Consider the following 14,809-nt stretch of genomic DNA (forward strand, 5'->3'; position numbering starts at 1 on the left):
AGAGACAATAAACCAGCATTGAAACTCTGTCCTTTTCCTTTGGAATTACTGCTTTCTTCCTTACAGTATGTTTTTTTCTCTCCAGAGCTTTCTGTATAGAAAGTAGGAAGTACACACTGTAAGAAACCAAAGAACTGTCTCAGTACATCTTTCATATTGAGGTTTATTAGCTTAGTGCACTTTCAGCTCCCTGGGTTACTTGTACAATGCCTGAATATGCTTCCTCATCCATCTTTAATTTCAATGGATTGTTTCTAATGTAAAATAGAAACATAAAGTGTGCTGAGTTTTATGTTTGGCAGTAGAAGGTCACAGACTGATCTCTGTGTACAAGTGGCCCAAAGACTATTTTTAGATTCTTTTTTTCCCATAAATGAGCAAAAGTAATGGCTTAAAATCACTTCTATTAAATGTTTGCTGTTCGTGTTGTTTTGGATAGGTAATGCAGTTAAGAGAATAAACCAAAGATGTACAAGATATTTCAGTGTGTTTTAAAAGAGTTTTTTAACAGCTACGTTTAAAGCCTTATAAAAACATGTCCATCATAGAATCAACCAGGTTGGAAGAGATCTCCAAGATCAGCCAGGCCAACCTAGCACCCAGCCCTAGCCACTCAACTAGACCATGGCAGTAAGTGCCATCCAGGCTTTGCTTGAACACCTCCAGGGATGGTGACTCCACCACCTCCCTGGGCAGCCCATTCCAATGCCAATCACTCTCTCTGGCAGCAACTTCCTCCTAGCATCATGTGAACAGAAGCTATAGGACAGGAAACTAGAAAGTATTTCTGAAATGCAAAGGAGTTCCAGAAACTTATGAAGCCTCTGTGTAAAAACTAGTAAACCTTCCTTTATGTTCTAACATTGATTGTGCAGTTGTTGCAGGAAACAGGGGAAGGTTTAAATACTGGATTGTTTTGCGTTATTTTGTCTTTTACTAAAGAGAAATTTGGTCTTTTTTGAGGAAAAAAAAACCCTAACCAAACAAACCAATAATAAGATTTGCCTCTGAATTGCAAGTTATTACAGCTTTATTAAACATGTATACCGTAGCTTATAATTTGCATTTTGGGCAGGTAATTCGTTGTTTTATTAGTCTGACGTGACACTCCAAGATGAAGGAGCTGCAAACTCGTCCTTAACATTACCCCTCCTCTATCTGGCCTTGCATCATCCAAGAGAAACAGGCTTTGCAGTAAATCTGGTGAGCAATTAGTCCACTGTGGGATAATATACATTTTCCCTCCATGTTAGAGTGTTATGATTAAGGCACATTGAGTAGTAGCAACAGTGTTAACCTATAAGGGACTGAGGAAAGGCAACTAGAAACCACAGAAGATAAGCCTCTTGCTTTGTGCTCCCCACGTCTTAGCTCTGTATTTGTATTCTCTGAAATTCATAGAAGATGAGAAGGGAGTCTGGAAAACTTATTTGCATTGGTGGAACACAAACCCTATGAGGAGAGGCTGCAGGACCTGGGGGTGTTTAGCCTGGAGAAGAGGAGGCTCAGGGGGGGACCTCATTGCTGTCTACAACTACCTGAAGGGAGGCTGTAGCCAGGTGGGGTTGGTCTCTTCTGCCAGGCAAGCAGCAACAGAACAAGGGGACACAGTCTCAAGTTGTGCCAGGGGAAATCTAGGCTGGATGTTAGGAGGAAGTTGTTGGCAGAGAGAGTGATTGGCATTGGAATGGGCTGCCCAGGGAGGTGGTGGAGTCACCATCCCTGGGGGTGTTCAAGAGGAGACTGGCTGAGGCACTTAGTGCCATGGTCACTATAGTTGATGGGATAGGGCTGGGTGCTAGGTTGGGCTGGATGATCTTGGAGGTCTCTTCCAACCTGGTTGATTCTATGATATGGTCCTGGGATTTCTGTCGGTTATGGAGAGTAATTGGTTTCTTTATCAGTGGGGAAAACCAGGAAAATGAAGCTCTGGCAGCTCTTTCGTCTGTTGACTTTTAAAAAGGTGAGGATGTGTTTCCTAAAGAGTGGGGGAGGAAAAAAAAACAAGAAAAGGGCAAAAAACCCCTTTTATTTTGCTTGGAGTACAACATCTCAAATTATTCACCCACAAAAATACCTTGCTCCTTCTGATATTGTACCAATAATGACATGAGAGGTACTAAGGGCTGGTCAAAGACTTAGAGCATATGGTGAAAGTCTGTCAAAACCCAAGAAGCACTGTGTATGCAAAAGCTGGACCAGATGGGAATGATCCAGTGTGTTGAGGTGGTGATTCTGTAGGAGACTGGATTTACTAGAAAATTTGAGAATGGTTGGACAGAAGAACTGTTTTCAGAGGTGGCCATTTATTGAGTGTGATAGAGAGTGATGTTGCTTGGTACCTTTGAAAATCACAGCAAATAACTCTTGTGCACACTCCACTGAGTGAGTGTGTGTGTGTGTGTATGTATGCATTTATGAGTGTGTGTTCTGCTTTTCACTGTAGCAAAGGGACTTTGGGAGGAAGTAGTGGAGGGTGGAAGTGGGAGTGCTTTATTTTTCTCATCTTTTGTATGGCATTTGTGATATTAATGTGGAATAAGGGAGCAGTTAAATCATGGCATGTGATATTTTTAATGTTAAGCCTTCCTATCAAAATCCCTATAAAGCTAACATGCCAGCTGGGTTTCTAAAGAGAAGCTGTTTGTGTAGCTTAACTAAAAGAAGTGCATTTTTCTCTGCTGAGAAAATGGCTGCAGTTTTCTTTATGTTTTATATCCAGCAAGAGTATTGAAAAGCTCCTTCAGAGTGCCATGTGTCTCTGCTGCTTTAACTTTTGTGGCTTTATAAAAAGTCTATTTCACTTTTTTTCTAAGCTGCATTGCCCACTTTGAGTAGCCTCTGTTGGTTGTAAGATTATAGCACTGCAAAGACTCTCCCTGAGGAAGCCCAGCTAGCACGAGTAAGACACTTTTTTTTTGCAAGGAAATGAATTTAGTTTTTTCACAGAATCAGAGCAACATTCTGGTTGGGAGAGACCCCCAAGAACATCAAGTCCAACCAACAACCCTACTTTACAAGGTTCACTCTTGAAACATATCCTCAAGCAACATTTCCAAACAACTTTTAAACACATCCAGGGTTGATGACTCAGCCACCTCCCTGGGCAGCCCATTCCAATGCCTGGCCACTCTTTCTGGGAAAAAGTGTTTCCTAATGTCCAGCCTAAACCTACCCAGTCACAGCTTGTTTGGTTTTGTTTGGTTGGTTGCGTTCATGTGTTTTTTGTTTCCCTTCCAAGGACTTTTATTCAAAAGTCTGAATCACTTTCCAGCAAGGTTAGGATGCTAATTTAATGTGTTTATGCTTTCTGCCTGTCATAAATTACTGGGAAATCAGATGGAGTATGGCAAAAGAGTATCATGGACAAAGACTCAACTAGCTTTGTCAGAAGCTCATTCCTGAAGTGTCTGGTACTTGTTTACAATGTATTGTGGATAAGAAATGAGTTAGTGTTAGTTCATCTTACTGAGAGAATCACAGAATCAACCAGGTTGGAAGAGACCTCCAAGATCATCCAGTCCAACCTAGCACCCAGTCCTATCCAGTCACCTAGACCATGGAACTGAACTGGCTGGAAGGCTGGGCCCAGAGAGTGGTGGTGAATGGTGCCACATGCAGTTGGCAGCTGTCACTAGTGGTGTGCCCCAAGGATCAGTGCTGGGCCCAGTCCTGTTCAACATCTTTACTGATGATCTGGACCAGGGGATTGAGTCCAGCATCAGTAAGTTTGCAGATGACACCAAGCTAGGAGCAGCTGTGGAGCTGTTGGAGGGTAGGAGACCCCTGCAGAGGGACCTGGCCAGGCTGGATGGGTGGGCAGAGGCCAAGGGGATGAGATTTAACAAGGCCAAGTGCAGAGTTCTGCACTTTGGCCACAACAACCCCAAGCAGCACTACAGGCTGGGGCCAGAGTGGCTGAGAGCAGCCAGGAAGAAAGGGACCTGGGGGTACTGGTGGATAGTAGGCTGAAGATGAGGCAGCAGTGTGCCCAGGTGGCCAAGAGAGCCAATGGCATCCTGGCCTGCATCAGGAACAGTGTGGCCAGTAGGACAAGGGAGGTTATTCTGCCCCTGTACTCAGCACTGGTCAGGCCACACCTTGAGTGCTGTGCCCAGATCTGGGCCCCTCAATTCAAGAGAGGTGTTGAGGTGCTGGAAGGTGTCCAGAGAAGGGCAACAAAGCTGGTGAGGGGCCTGGAACACAAACCCTATGAGGAGAGGCTGAGGGAGCTGGGGGTGTGCAGCCTGGAGAAGAGGAGGCTCAGGGCAGACCTCATTGCTGTCTACAACTACCTGAAGGGAGGCTGTAGCCAGGTGGGGTTGGTCTCTTCTGCCAGGCAACCAGCAACAGAACAAGGGGACACAGTCTCAAGTTGTGCTGGGGGCAGTCTAGGCTGGATGTTAGGAGGAAGTTGTTGGCAGAGAGAGTGATTGGCATTGGAATGGGCTGCCCAGGGAGGTGATGGAGTCACTGTCCCTGGAGGTGTTGAAGAAAAGACTGGATGAGCCACATGCATTTAGATGTTTCAGGGTAAGGGAACTGAGTGTCACACATAGTACATGTCTTGAAGGACAGGGAAGAGGCTTGCAATCCATTCCAAACTGATAAATATAAGTAGCAGGCTGTCTGATTTATTTTACCACACATCAGATTTCAACATAATTGACAGTTTTATTCCATTCAATTTAATTCTCCCCTGGGATCTACATTCTTCCCTGAGTCCATGGGATCCACACCTCTGCTTGCATCATGTCTTACAGGAGATGATTCCCGATTTATTGTGTGTCTTTCTGGGCAGGAGGAAATTTGGGAAGAAATTGAGCCTTCTCTTTCTAGAGCAGTCTGCACTTTTGCATGATCTGTACAGAATTACTCATGTGATAGATTTTAGTAATCTCACTTGAAACTGCAAGGGGAGGAGGAGCATAGAAGTAATGTTTAAGTTTTAATCGACTGTATGCGTGTCTAAATGTTTGAGCAGTTAGGCAAGCAAATGTAATGGTGGTTAGTAACATTTTTTTTCCCACAGCAGCTTTATTTCTCCCCCTCCTCCTTCCTCTTCATCTATCAGCAGCTCGCTTATTCTTTCTAGCAACTTCTCTGACAGTCAGTTGACATGTTGCAGGCTTCCCTTCCCCATCTTGTGTCCTTTGCCAGTTATAGCTATTATAGTTTATTTCAGCAAGCAAGATTTCATTACAGCAAGAGGATAAAATTAAATCCCTGCTCAACAAAATGCTGTCTTGAAGTATCATCTGAAGGAAAGAAGACATTCTCACTACTCTGTGTAATGCTTAATGTTCCCTTTTTGACAATGTTCTGATGATCAATTCAATTCCTATGTCATCAGTTCTAGCAGTCAGCATATTTTTTTAGTGCTGCATACTCTACTGATCCACCTATTTGGATGTATTAAGCAGGAGGTAAATGCTAGTTATTTTTGTTCTTTTACCAAGTGTGGGGAAGAATTTATTCTTAAAATTCATCTGCCCTAATAAGCTTGTCCTCTGCTCTGTCTGGTTTTAGTATTTTCTTATCATTTGCTTTTTTTGCTAATCTAGCATCGCAAACACTAATCCTGTCTGTTTCATAGCATCTCAAAGAATGAAGACAGTTGAATTCGTGCTTTCTAGCCACCTTGCTGCTGTCTCTAAGCAACCAAGTTTAACTTTCTCTCATATATCTGTAGCTTGCAGTAAAAGCTTTCTCATATCATATGTGATCTGTGTTAGATAGCGTGGTCCTGCTCTGGCAGGGGGTTGGACTCAATGATCTCCTTGAGTCACTTTCAACCCCTAATATCCTGTGAGCCTGTGATATCAGTGCCACAAGCAGTCTTTCTTGTCTGTACTAAAGAGGAAATATTGAAAAAGCAACGTTTTTTACTTAGTACATACTTTAAGATAGGTTTGATTAGAATGCCACAGTCCTTGATTGTAGTCATGAAGCATGTATTTTTAACTTGATTGTAGTCATGAAGTGTATATCTTTTCCTTTCCCACCAAGGTGTCTGTGGTGTACAAATCTGATACTCTTGGATTCCTTTGTCAATACTAAAATGTCACTGTCTTGGGATGGGTTTCTTTTAAACAACAACCAGGTGCAGTCAGTAGCTATTCTATTCTAGCTTCTATGGGAAAAGTACCTCAAAACTAGAGATGAAAAAAATCAAATATATTCAATGATTTTTTTCTGGGTTTACTTTTTCCTCTTTTTTTTTTTCTTTCCCTTTTGTCTTTTTTTCTCTTCTCTCCTCCACTCCTTTTCATAGAATCATAGCATCAAACAGGTTGGAAGACACCTCCAAGATCATCCAGTCCAGCCTATCCCCCAGCCCTAGCCAATTCAACCAGACCATGGCACGAAGTGCCCATTTTTTTCTCTTCTTCCCCCTTTTCTACTCTCTTTCTCCTGTAGTATACTTGAATGGATTTCTAACTAGCATTTTCTTTGGTGGACTTAGTGACACTTTCATGTTTTTGTGGAGAAAATGATGTTTAGTGATAGTTTCATATTTCTGTGGAGAGGGAGGCTGTAGCCAGGTGGGGGTTGGTCTCTTCTGCCAGGCAACCAGCAAGAGAACAAGGGGACACAGTCTCAAGTTGTGCCAGGGGAAGTCTAGGCTGGATGTTAGGAGGAAGTTGTTGGCAGAGAGTGATTGGCATTGGAATGGGCTGCCCAGGGAGGTGGTGGAGTCACCATCCCTGGAGGTGTTCAAGCAAAGCCTGGCTGAGGCACTTAGTGCCATGGTCTGGTTGAGTGGCTAGGGCTGGGTGCTGGGTTGGACTGGATGATCTTGGAGGTCTCTTCCAACCTGATTGATTCTATGATGTTTTGTGGATTTAGTGAGAGTTTAATATTTTTGTGGAGAAAATGACGTTTACTGAAGTTCAGAGCCTACACACCACATGCTTTGGAAAGAAGGTGTAAGGGGGAAAGGTTTGGCAATTTTTACCTATTTTGAGAATTTTTCCTGACAAACCATTTGTAGCTTAGTCAGGAAAATATCCATTTCCATGTTTAGCTGTCCTCATTTCCGTATAGGCCATTCTGTTCAGCAGTAATCTTGGATAGGGCTGGGTGCTAGGTTGGACTGGATGAGCTTGGAGGTATCTTCCAACCTGGTTGATTCTATGATTCTATGACACATTTTTGCACACTTGTGTAAGTAGTTAGTTGGCTTCAGTATGTTGTGGATGAAGCATGGTCCCATCTGTGTTATAGAAAGACAGAGGTTAAATAGCTCTGATGCTGTTATTTCTACAGTATTTCTTTTTTGTTTGGTTAAAACACATTTGTTTTAAATAGCAAAGGGAATTTTTCAAGGACTGTCAAATAGAAATGAAGATGTTATTCTGTGAAACATCTAACTACATCTCCATATCTGTATTTACAGAATGCTTGAGTCTAGTACTAAAGAGTGCATTGTGAATAAAGACTAGAGAAAGGCATTTATTTCTGTCAGCAGACCTCATCACCCAGCATGGGTTTTTTCTTCTACAAATACAGCTTTACTTTAACAACTTAGATACTGATAAGCAAAGTGCTGGGTTTTATAATTATTTGTGCCATCAAATATGCCAGATATTTTCGTAGTGTAATTCACATGAAGCATTTGTGACCTTCTGAAATCTTATTTCCACTTATGGAAATAGCTGGAAAGGAAAGGTTCCTATTCTGTTTATGGAGGTTAGCTCATTGCATCAGGGAAAGGAAACAATGCTAGCTGGTTTAGTGGACTGTTTGTGCAATATATATCATAGTCTCTTGATAACTGTGAGAAAATTCAGACTCTTCTGTGCAGAATTTCTATGCTTAGCATATATGATAGTATATCATATGATGATAATGGTATAAATACTTTTGACATGTTTGGATTGGCTGCATTAATCATGGCACATCGAGCTGGTACTTATGAAGACTGCTCCATGTCAACAGAACATTTTAAAGCATCGTGTTCTTTATATTTCAATTTGCAAAAAATGGTTGAAACTATTTATAATCTTTAATGTTTTTCTAGGTGTAAAGCTGAAAATTGAGCCCTTCTCTGAACTTAAATAAAAATCATGACATTATTAGTTTCTGGATTTTGACATACTTGAGAAGATTTTACTCTCTCATCTTTACTATCCTTAAGCATGTGTTGCATCACCTTGGAGCTTGGGCTTTCTTTTGTTTAAATACTTTGTCTTGTGAGCTAGATTATTCTTAAGTATGCTTATCAGAATATATTGGTCAACACATTATACAGTGACTTCTATCTAGTCTACAGAAAAGATGAGAGAGGAAATAACTTTTAGAGAGTTCTATCAATAGAATGTATGAGAATCTTCTGCTCTGTAAAATTATGTTTGATTTTTTAATTACAACACTGGGAGAGAAGCAGTGAATGCATTTACATTCCCCCCCCTAATTAGTATCACACGTGCTGAGTATTTTTTCTCTTTGGCTAAACCCAAGTATGTTGCTTTGTTGTTTTTACATTTTAGTTTATTGGATCAGTGAAACCCTCTCAGTTTTAGAGTAAAGGAACAAAATATATTTAGAAATTTGTTTTTATTTTGTTTTGATCATCTTGCATGGTTTAAAACTGTTTAGTAGCTTAGTAGTGTGATTCAGAAAGCAAGCAGGTAATCTAGCTGTTGGAATAAGGCCATGCTTCTTGTCCTGCAGCTTATTGTGTAAGAACTGCAGTGTTTCCATTTATTTGTCTTCATATTCTGTATCTTTCCCTTATCTAATAGTTTATGTGTGTTGAGTATCCAACAGAGCTGGGAAAATGGGAAGCTTAAGATGCACAACTAGAATGATTTCCTCTTTTGTGTGTCTAAGTAAAGTGTCTTGCAGCTTCTTCAGACTAGATACAAAGAATATTTTTTTTTATGAACTGAAAAGGGTGGTGAAATATTGGAACAGATTGGCCAGAGTGGTGGTGGAATCCTTATCCCTGGAAATGTTCAAGCTCAGGTTGGACAGGGATCTGAAAAATGTCATCTAGTTGATGTTGTCTCTGCTTATTGAAAGGGGGTTGAGCTAGATGACCTTTAAAGGTCCCTTCCAACCCAAAGAATTCTATGATCTATCTTTTGCATTGGTTTTTTTTGAGTCTTAATCCATTACAGTTCATGCTTTTAGCTTCTTTCAAACCTAAGCACATCCCAGACATTGCCTTTGGTCTCTACTGGGAGCATAGCTTCTCTCTACATAACTCCGACAGATTTAGGAATGTTACTCACTTCTGCCCATCAAGGCAGGATTTTCTTTGCCCATCAAGGCAGGATTTTCTTTGCCCATCAAGGCAGGATTTTCTTTGCCCATCAAGGCAGGATTTTCTTTCATGCTGCCCAGCAGTCTCACTTGTTGCAGTATGTCACTTGTGCCCATCTCAGTTTCCCTTTTTTTTATTCATCTATGCCGTATGTCCCTCAGCCCTCCTTAGTCAGCTCTCAAATCCTGTTTCTCTGACTTGCTTTCATCTTCCCTAATTCCTTTTTTACTCACATATTTCTGACTGGTTTCATTCCTTTCCTGTTTCACTTTGGGTTGCTTCTTAAGCACTTAGTCTTCTTTCAGGACCCTTGTGTATTTTGAGTGTCTGTGTACGCTTTACTCATAGAACTAAACTTTGGCACATGAGGATCCCTGATCTCTTTGAGAGGATCATTTGAGTCCTGGATATCATCCTTCTCCTTTTCTTCTGGTTGTCTTTGGCCTAGAAACACAACTTTGCTAAGAGCACTCTTACCCTCCTCAGAGCCATCCTCCTTCTTGGAGCAGCCAGTCTCACATGTCTTTCCTCATCAAATTATTGAGACCTGAGTGTATGGGTCAAATCTCTAAGGCTGTACTTTTCATCTTCTTTGTCTTGTGTACCAGAGGTCCCCTCTCCTAAATCCTCTCTTGAATCACTCTCTGTCACATGTTTTGTCTTAGCTCTTATTTTGGCTGAACAGTACTGAGACCAGCCAGATAGTGTCTCTGGCAAAGGGAAATGAACAATGATGTGCAGAATCATAGAATCAACCAGGTTGGAAGAGACCTCCAAGATCAGCCAGTCCAACCTAGCACCCAGCCCTAGCCAGTCAACCAGACCATGGCACTAAGTGCCTCACCCAGGCTTTTCTTCAACACCTCCAGGGATGGTGACTCCACCACCTTCCTGGGCAGCCCATTCCAATGCCAATCACTCTCTCTGCCAACAACTTCCTCCTAACATCCAGCCTAGACTTCCCCCAGCACAACTTGAGACTGTGTCCCCTTGTTCTCTTGCTGGTTGCCTGCAAGAAGAGCCCAACCCCACCTGGCTACAACCCCCCTTCAGGTAGTTGTAGACAGCAATGAGGTCCCCCCTGAGCCTCCTCTTCTGCAGGCTAAACACCCCCAGCTCCCTCAGCCTCTCCTCACAGGGTTTGTGTTCCAGGCCTCTCACCAGCTTTGTCACCCTTCTCTAGTAAATTCTTTATTTTCTTTTCATTCTGAGCAGCCATTTCAGTGTGAGCAGATTGGCATTTGCACCATATGCACATGTGTACACACAATGCTGCCCTAGCTGAGGAGGAAATAGTTTTGTTGGCCACCCTTTATAATGAGAATAGATTAAGGTGTCTGTACAGCCTTCAATTCATGAAATAAGTGCTACAACCACGTGTTTGACTTTGAGAATAGGGAACAGCGTTCTTGCTTGAGAGCACTGTTTAGAACTTTTCTGTCTTCTATGTCTTTTAAAGTGCAGTAATGAAGAAAAAAATGTTCTGTTTAGAACTTTTCTGTCTTTTCTGTCTTTTAAAATGCAGTAATGAAAAAACTGTTCTGTTTCTCTGCAGTGCTTGCTCTCTCAGCCCAAGTTCTGGGCCATTCAGACATCAGCCTTGCTCCTTCGGACCAAGCTTGAGAAAGGCAGTACTCGCCGAATGGAGCGGGCGATGAAGCAGACACAGGTAAGACTTCTGTGCTCACTCGTTATAAATATATCTGTGGGTTTATAAATCAAATGGAAGTAGGCAGAAGTGAGGAGTTTCTGCAGTTTTTCCTCTGTGAACTGTGCAGTGAGATGATTTGTTAGATTATGTCTCTGAATTAGATGTATAAACCACACATCCTTTTATGTTTGCCAGTCTCGAGATAGACTCTGAAATGCACAAGTAGCAAATGGTTGCTTCCTTTAAAAGCATGGCAAGTTTCAAAGGATTGAAATTAACATTTGTTTCCTCACTTCTAGTTTCTGACTTCTGATCTAAGGAGGTTTTTTAATGTTATAGCTCATAAATGTTAAGCTGCTACTGCTATATATTTTTTTTAATAGTTTTTACTCAAATCAGCTGTAGAAAGCACTGAAAACCATGCAGATATCCATTGGTGGTGTGAAAACAAGAAAGCACTTTTGTCAATGAAGCAGCACTTTGAGTTTACTGGTTTGATGTGTTACTTGGTGATTAGGATACTTAATGCAAGTTAGAGGAAATGACAGCTAAAGCTACTCCAGAGAAAGCACTTTCCAGGTAGAAAGAAGAAATCTGAAAATTCTGGAAGTTTTCAGCTAGTAGGATTTATTTGATTTTTTTTTTTCCAAAGGAGAGGTCTGTAGGCTATAGAAAGAGTGAAGTTTGCTTGGTTTTATGTTCTGTTGCAGAGTTTTGTTAGCCATTTGTCATCTTCATGCTGTTAAGTTTTGCTGTCACATGGGAACAGCAGGCATTTCTGTACGTCCGTCAGGAATGGATCTGCACACTAAAACTGCCAGGAGGCTCTAAACTTGGTGGTTATGGTGTTGTGTAATTAAATCCTGAGAAGCTGATGTTTCATCTAAAATCAGTGTTGATCCTTGGATCTTTGAAGGAGCGTAGCTTGGACGTGCTTTTGCATTTTATTTTACTGAGGAGGAGAACATAGAATTGCCACAGTGGAATTTCCTGGGGCCAGTAGAAGAGTGTCAAGGAAGACAGGATTCCAAGTCTTGGAAATTTAGCATGTGACAGCATTTGGGAAGCAATCTCAGAATCCTTGATGCCCAGAGCCATGAAACAGTTGGAATGTCTCCAACATTTGTCTGGCTTGATTAGTCTTGAGTACAGAGAATTGCTATAGTATGCTATGTTTGACAGTCACATCATGGAAATCTTAACGAAGGAGTTGTTGTTATTGCAAGTACCTTTGTTTGACTTCATATGCTGTAACTGCAGTAATGGGAATGATTTAGCATGCACTGTGATATTTCAGGAGATAACCTCACACTAGACACAGAGTCAGTAGTTTTGAAATACTATTTTCAATTCTAGTATGTTTATGTTTTCTTTTATTGAGTTTTGTAGATATTTGAATAGATATTTGTGTTGATGCAGCATCAAGCTCAACTTGTGGTTTAATGGTTATGTGCTTAATAAAAAAAAATTAATAACTCAGAATTTTTTAACATTAGTTTCCAATAATTCTAAGGAGGAATCAGAAAACATGGGATGAATGATGTTATTTTCACACATGATACATAGTTTAGCAGTGGATCAGTTTGGGTGTCCCTGTCATAACGACACAGAGCTGTTGGAGTGAGTCCAGAATAGGACCAGAAAGAGGATTCAAGGGCTGCAACAGCTCTGCTGTAAGTATAGCATAGGCTGAGGGAGCTGAGGTTATTCAGCCTAGAAAAGAGAAGACTCCACAGGGGGGTCCTTATTAGCTGCCTTCCAATATCTGAAGGAATCCTACAGGAATGCTGGAGAGGAACTTCCCATAAGGGTGTCTAGCGACAGGACAAGGGGGAGCTGCTTTAAGCTGAGAGAGAGTAGGTTTAGACTGGATCTTAGGGAGAGGTTCTTCACTAAGGGTGGTGGGACTCTGGAATGGGTTGTGGATACCTCCTCTGGAGGGTTGTTCAAGGCCAGGCTGGATGAGGCCTTGAGCAGCCAAGTCTCACTGAGAGGTGTTCCTGCCCGTAGCAGGGATATTGGAATAGATGAACTCTAAGGTCTCTTCCAATCTAGGACATCCTCTGATTCATGAAGATGCCTAAGAGCTAGCATGTTCTCTAGCTATTTATGAGTAGAAAAGAGATTTCAGAATCAAAGAATTTTCATGCAAGTTGTATGTTGTGGACTTTTGGCTTAGTTTGGTTTGTTGGTTTGTTAAAGAACACAGTGTTTACTAGTTCAGATTGCTGTAAAAATATTAGCTATTGAAACTTAAGAGAGGAAGTTCAGATAAATACAATTAGATTCCCACCCATTGTTTGCAATATCATATTTTTTACCTATTTGTGAAAAATTCTTCAGAGTCAGTTGGAAAGAAATGGTAAACTAAATCCTTGAAATTACTTTAGGGTTGACTGAAGAGCACAAGAGCCACTGTAGGCTCTGGCTTACTGATGCTGGGACTTTCTTCTGCTGTCACTCCCCTTCCCCATTTCCACCCTTACTAATTCTACAATGGGTCTGCAGCTGATAAACATCTTAGAGTGCTATTACTGAGCAAGCATACACTGCTTTTCAGTCCTAAAGTGCAGGCTACATTTATGGTTTGTCAAAGAAAAAACAAGAGAGCCAATGGCATCCTGGCCGGGGTCAGGAACAGTGTGGCCATTAGGCTGGATGTTAGTAGGAAATTGTTGGCAGAGAGAGTGATTGGCATTGGAATGGGCTGCCCAGGGAGGTGGTGGAGTCACCATCCCTGGAGGTGTTCAAGAAAAGCCTGGGTGATGCACTTAGTGCCATGGTCTGGTTGACTGGCTAGGGCTGGGTGCTAGGTTGGACTGGCTGATCTTGGAAGTCTCTTCCAACCTGGTTGATATTATGGTTCTATGATGCTAACACTAACTATTCAGAGTGTCATTTTTTCCCAGCAAATAATGGTTTTCTGTGTCTGTGAAGAAAAGGATTTTTTAAAATATATTTTTGTTTGTTTCTACAGTGAAAACAATTTAAACATGCTGATTGATGTTCAGTTCTTTCAAATCTGGATAGAGTTTATGTATGGTTCTAGCAAAGTTGGCATCTGGAGATCTATGAGCCAGAATGCAGCTTCATTGTTTCACATCTCTAAGTGGTTATGCCAAGAAGTGATGTCTCTTATCAGAGAAACACATTCTTTTTATTTTCAAAACTGAACTGTCCCCCCCCTTGCCAACTTGCTCCCTGTGCTTTGTTTTTATTCAACAGTCTCCTGAGCACTATTACTCAGTAGCCTTTGGCTCAATATTTGTCCAGAATACTAAGCTTATAATTTTCAGAGTCTCTTGTGCTGTTAGAGGCCTCATTTGTTTTACCATACTACTTTAGGTGGTAGTGTTTGACTACAATGAAGCATTCCAAATGGCATTGTATAGGCAGTGCTCTGAATTGCCTGGTGTACTGCTTGGCTCTCAGTTCCAACTGAAAAGGAAATATTACATCAGACATTCATGATCTAATTATCTTCTATCCATGACCTTGACCTCTTTTGTGCTAATTTTGATATTGAAATGCTTTCTATTTTATTTGGGATTGTTACACTCATTTCCTTTTGTGTGCCTTCCTTCCCCACCCGGCTGCACAAACAGTTTCAAAAAGGAATTGAAGCTTTTTTTCAGTATAGTGGCACTGCCTAAGTGAATATTTGTTTCTTAGTTGGCTAGTATTATTTTCAAAGTGAAATACACATTTTTACCACTTGATAGAACATAAACAATCACATTAAGAATCTTCTGTGTGGCTCAATTTAGAAAAAAATATAAGTGTGCACAATTCCAGCATCCTAATCAATAACTTCTGTCCCAGTGTACTTCCTTTTACAGCTGTCAGCAACATCTTGCATCTGAAAAATTCACCTGGAGTTACACAAA

At 41.2% G+C, this 14,809-nt stretch overlaps 1 protein-coding gene across 1 annotated transcript in view; it reads left to right on the plus strand.

Annotated features, from left to right (window-relative positions):
- The window catches only part of TTC27 (tetratricopeptide repeat domain 27), a 75,225-nt gene that overhangs the window by 30,540 nt on the left and 29,876 nt on the right, over nt 1-14,809 (plus strand). Inside the window, exon 10 of the mRNA XM_064158742.1 lies at nt 10,827-10,940. Coding sequence (XP_064014812.1) covers nt 10,827-10,940 — 114 coding nt within the window. The remainder of the gene's footprint in view (nt 1-10,826; nt 10,941-14,809) is intronic.

The sequence above is a fragment of the Pogoniulus pusillus genome, chromosome 18 (genome assembly GCF_015220805.1).
Source record: "Pogoniulus pusillus isolate bPogPus1 chromosome 18, bPogPus1.pri, whole genome shotgun sequence".
In the NCBI taxonomy this organism is placed as follows: Eukaryota; Metazoa; Chordata; class Aves; order Piciformes; family Lybiidae; genus Pogoniulus; species Pogoniulus pusillus.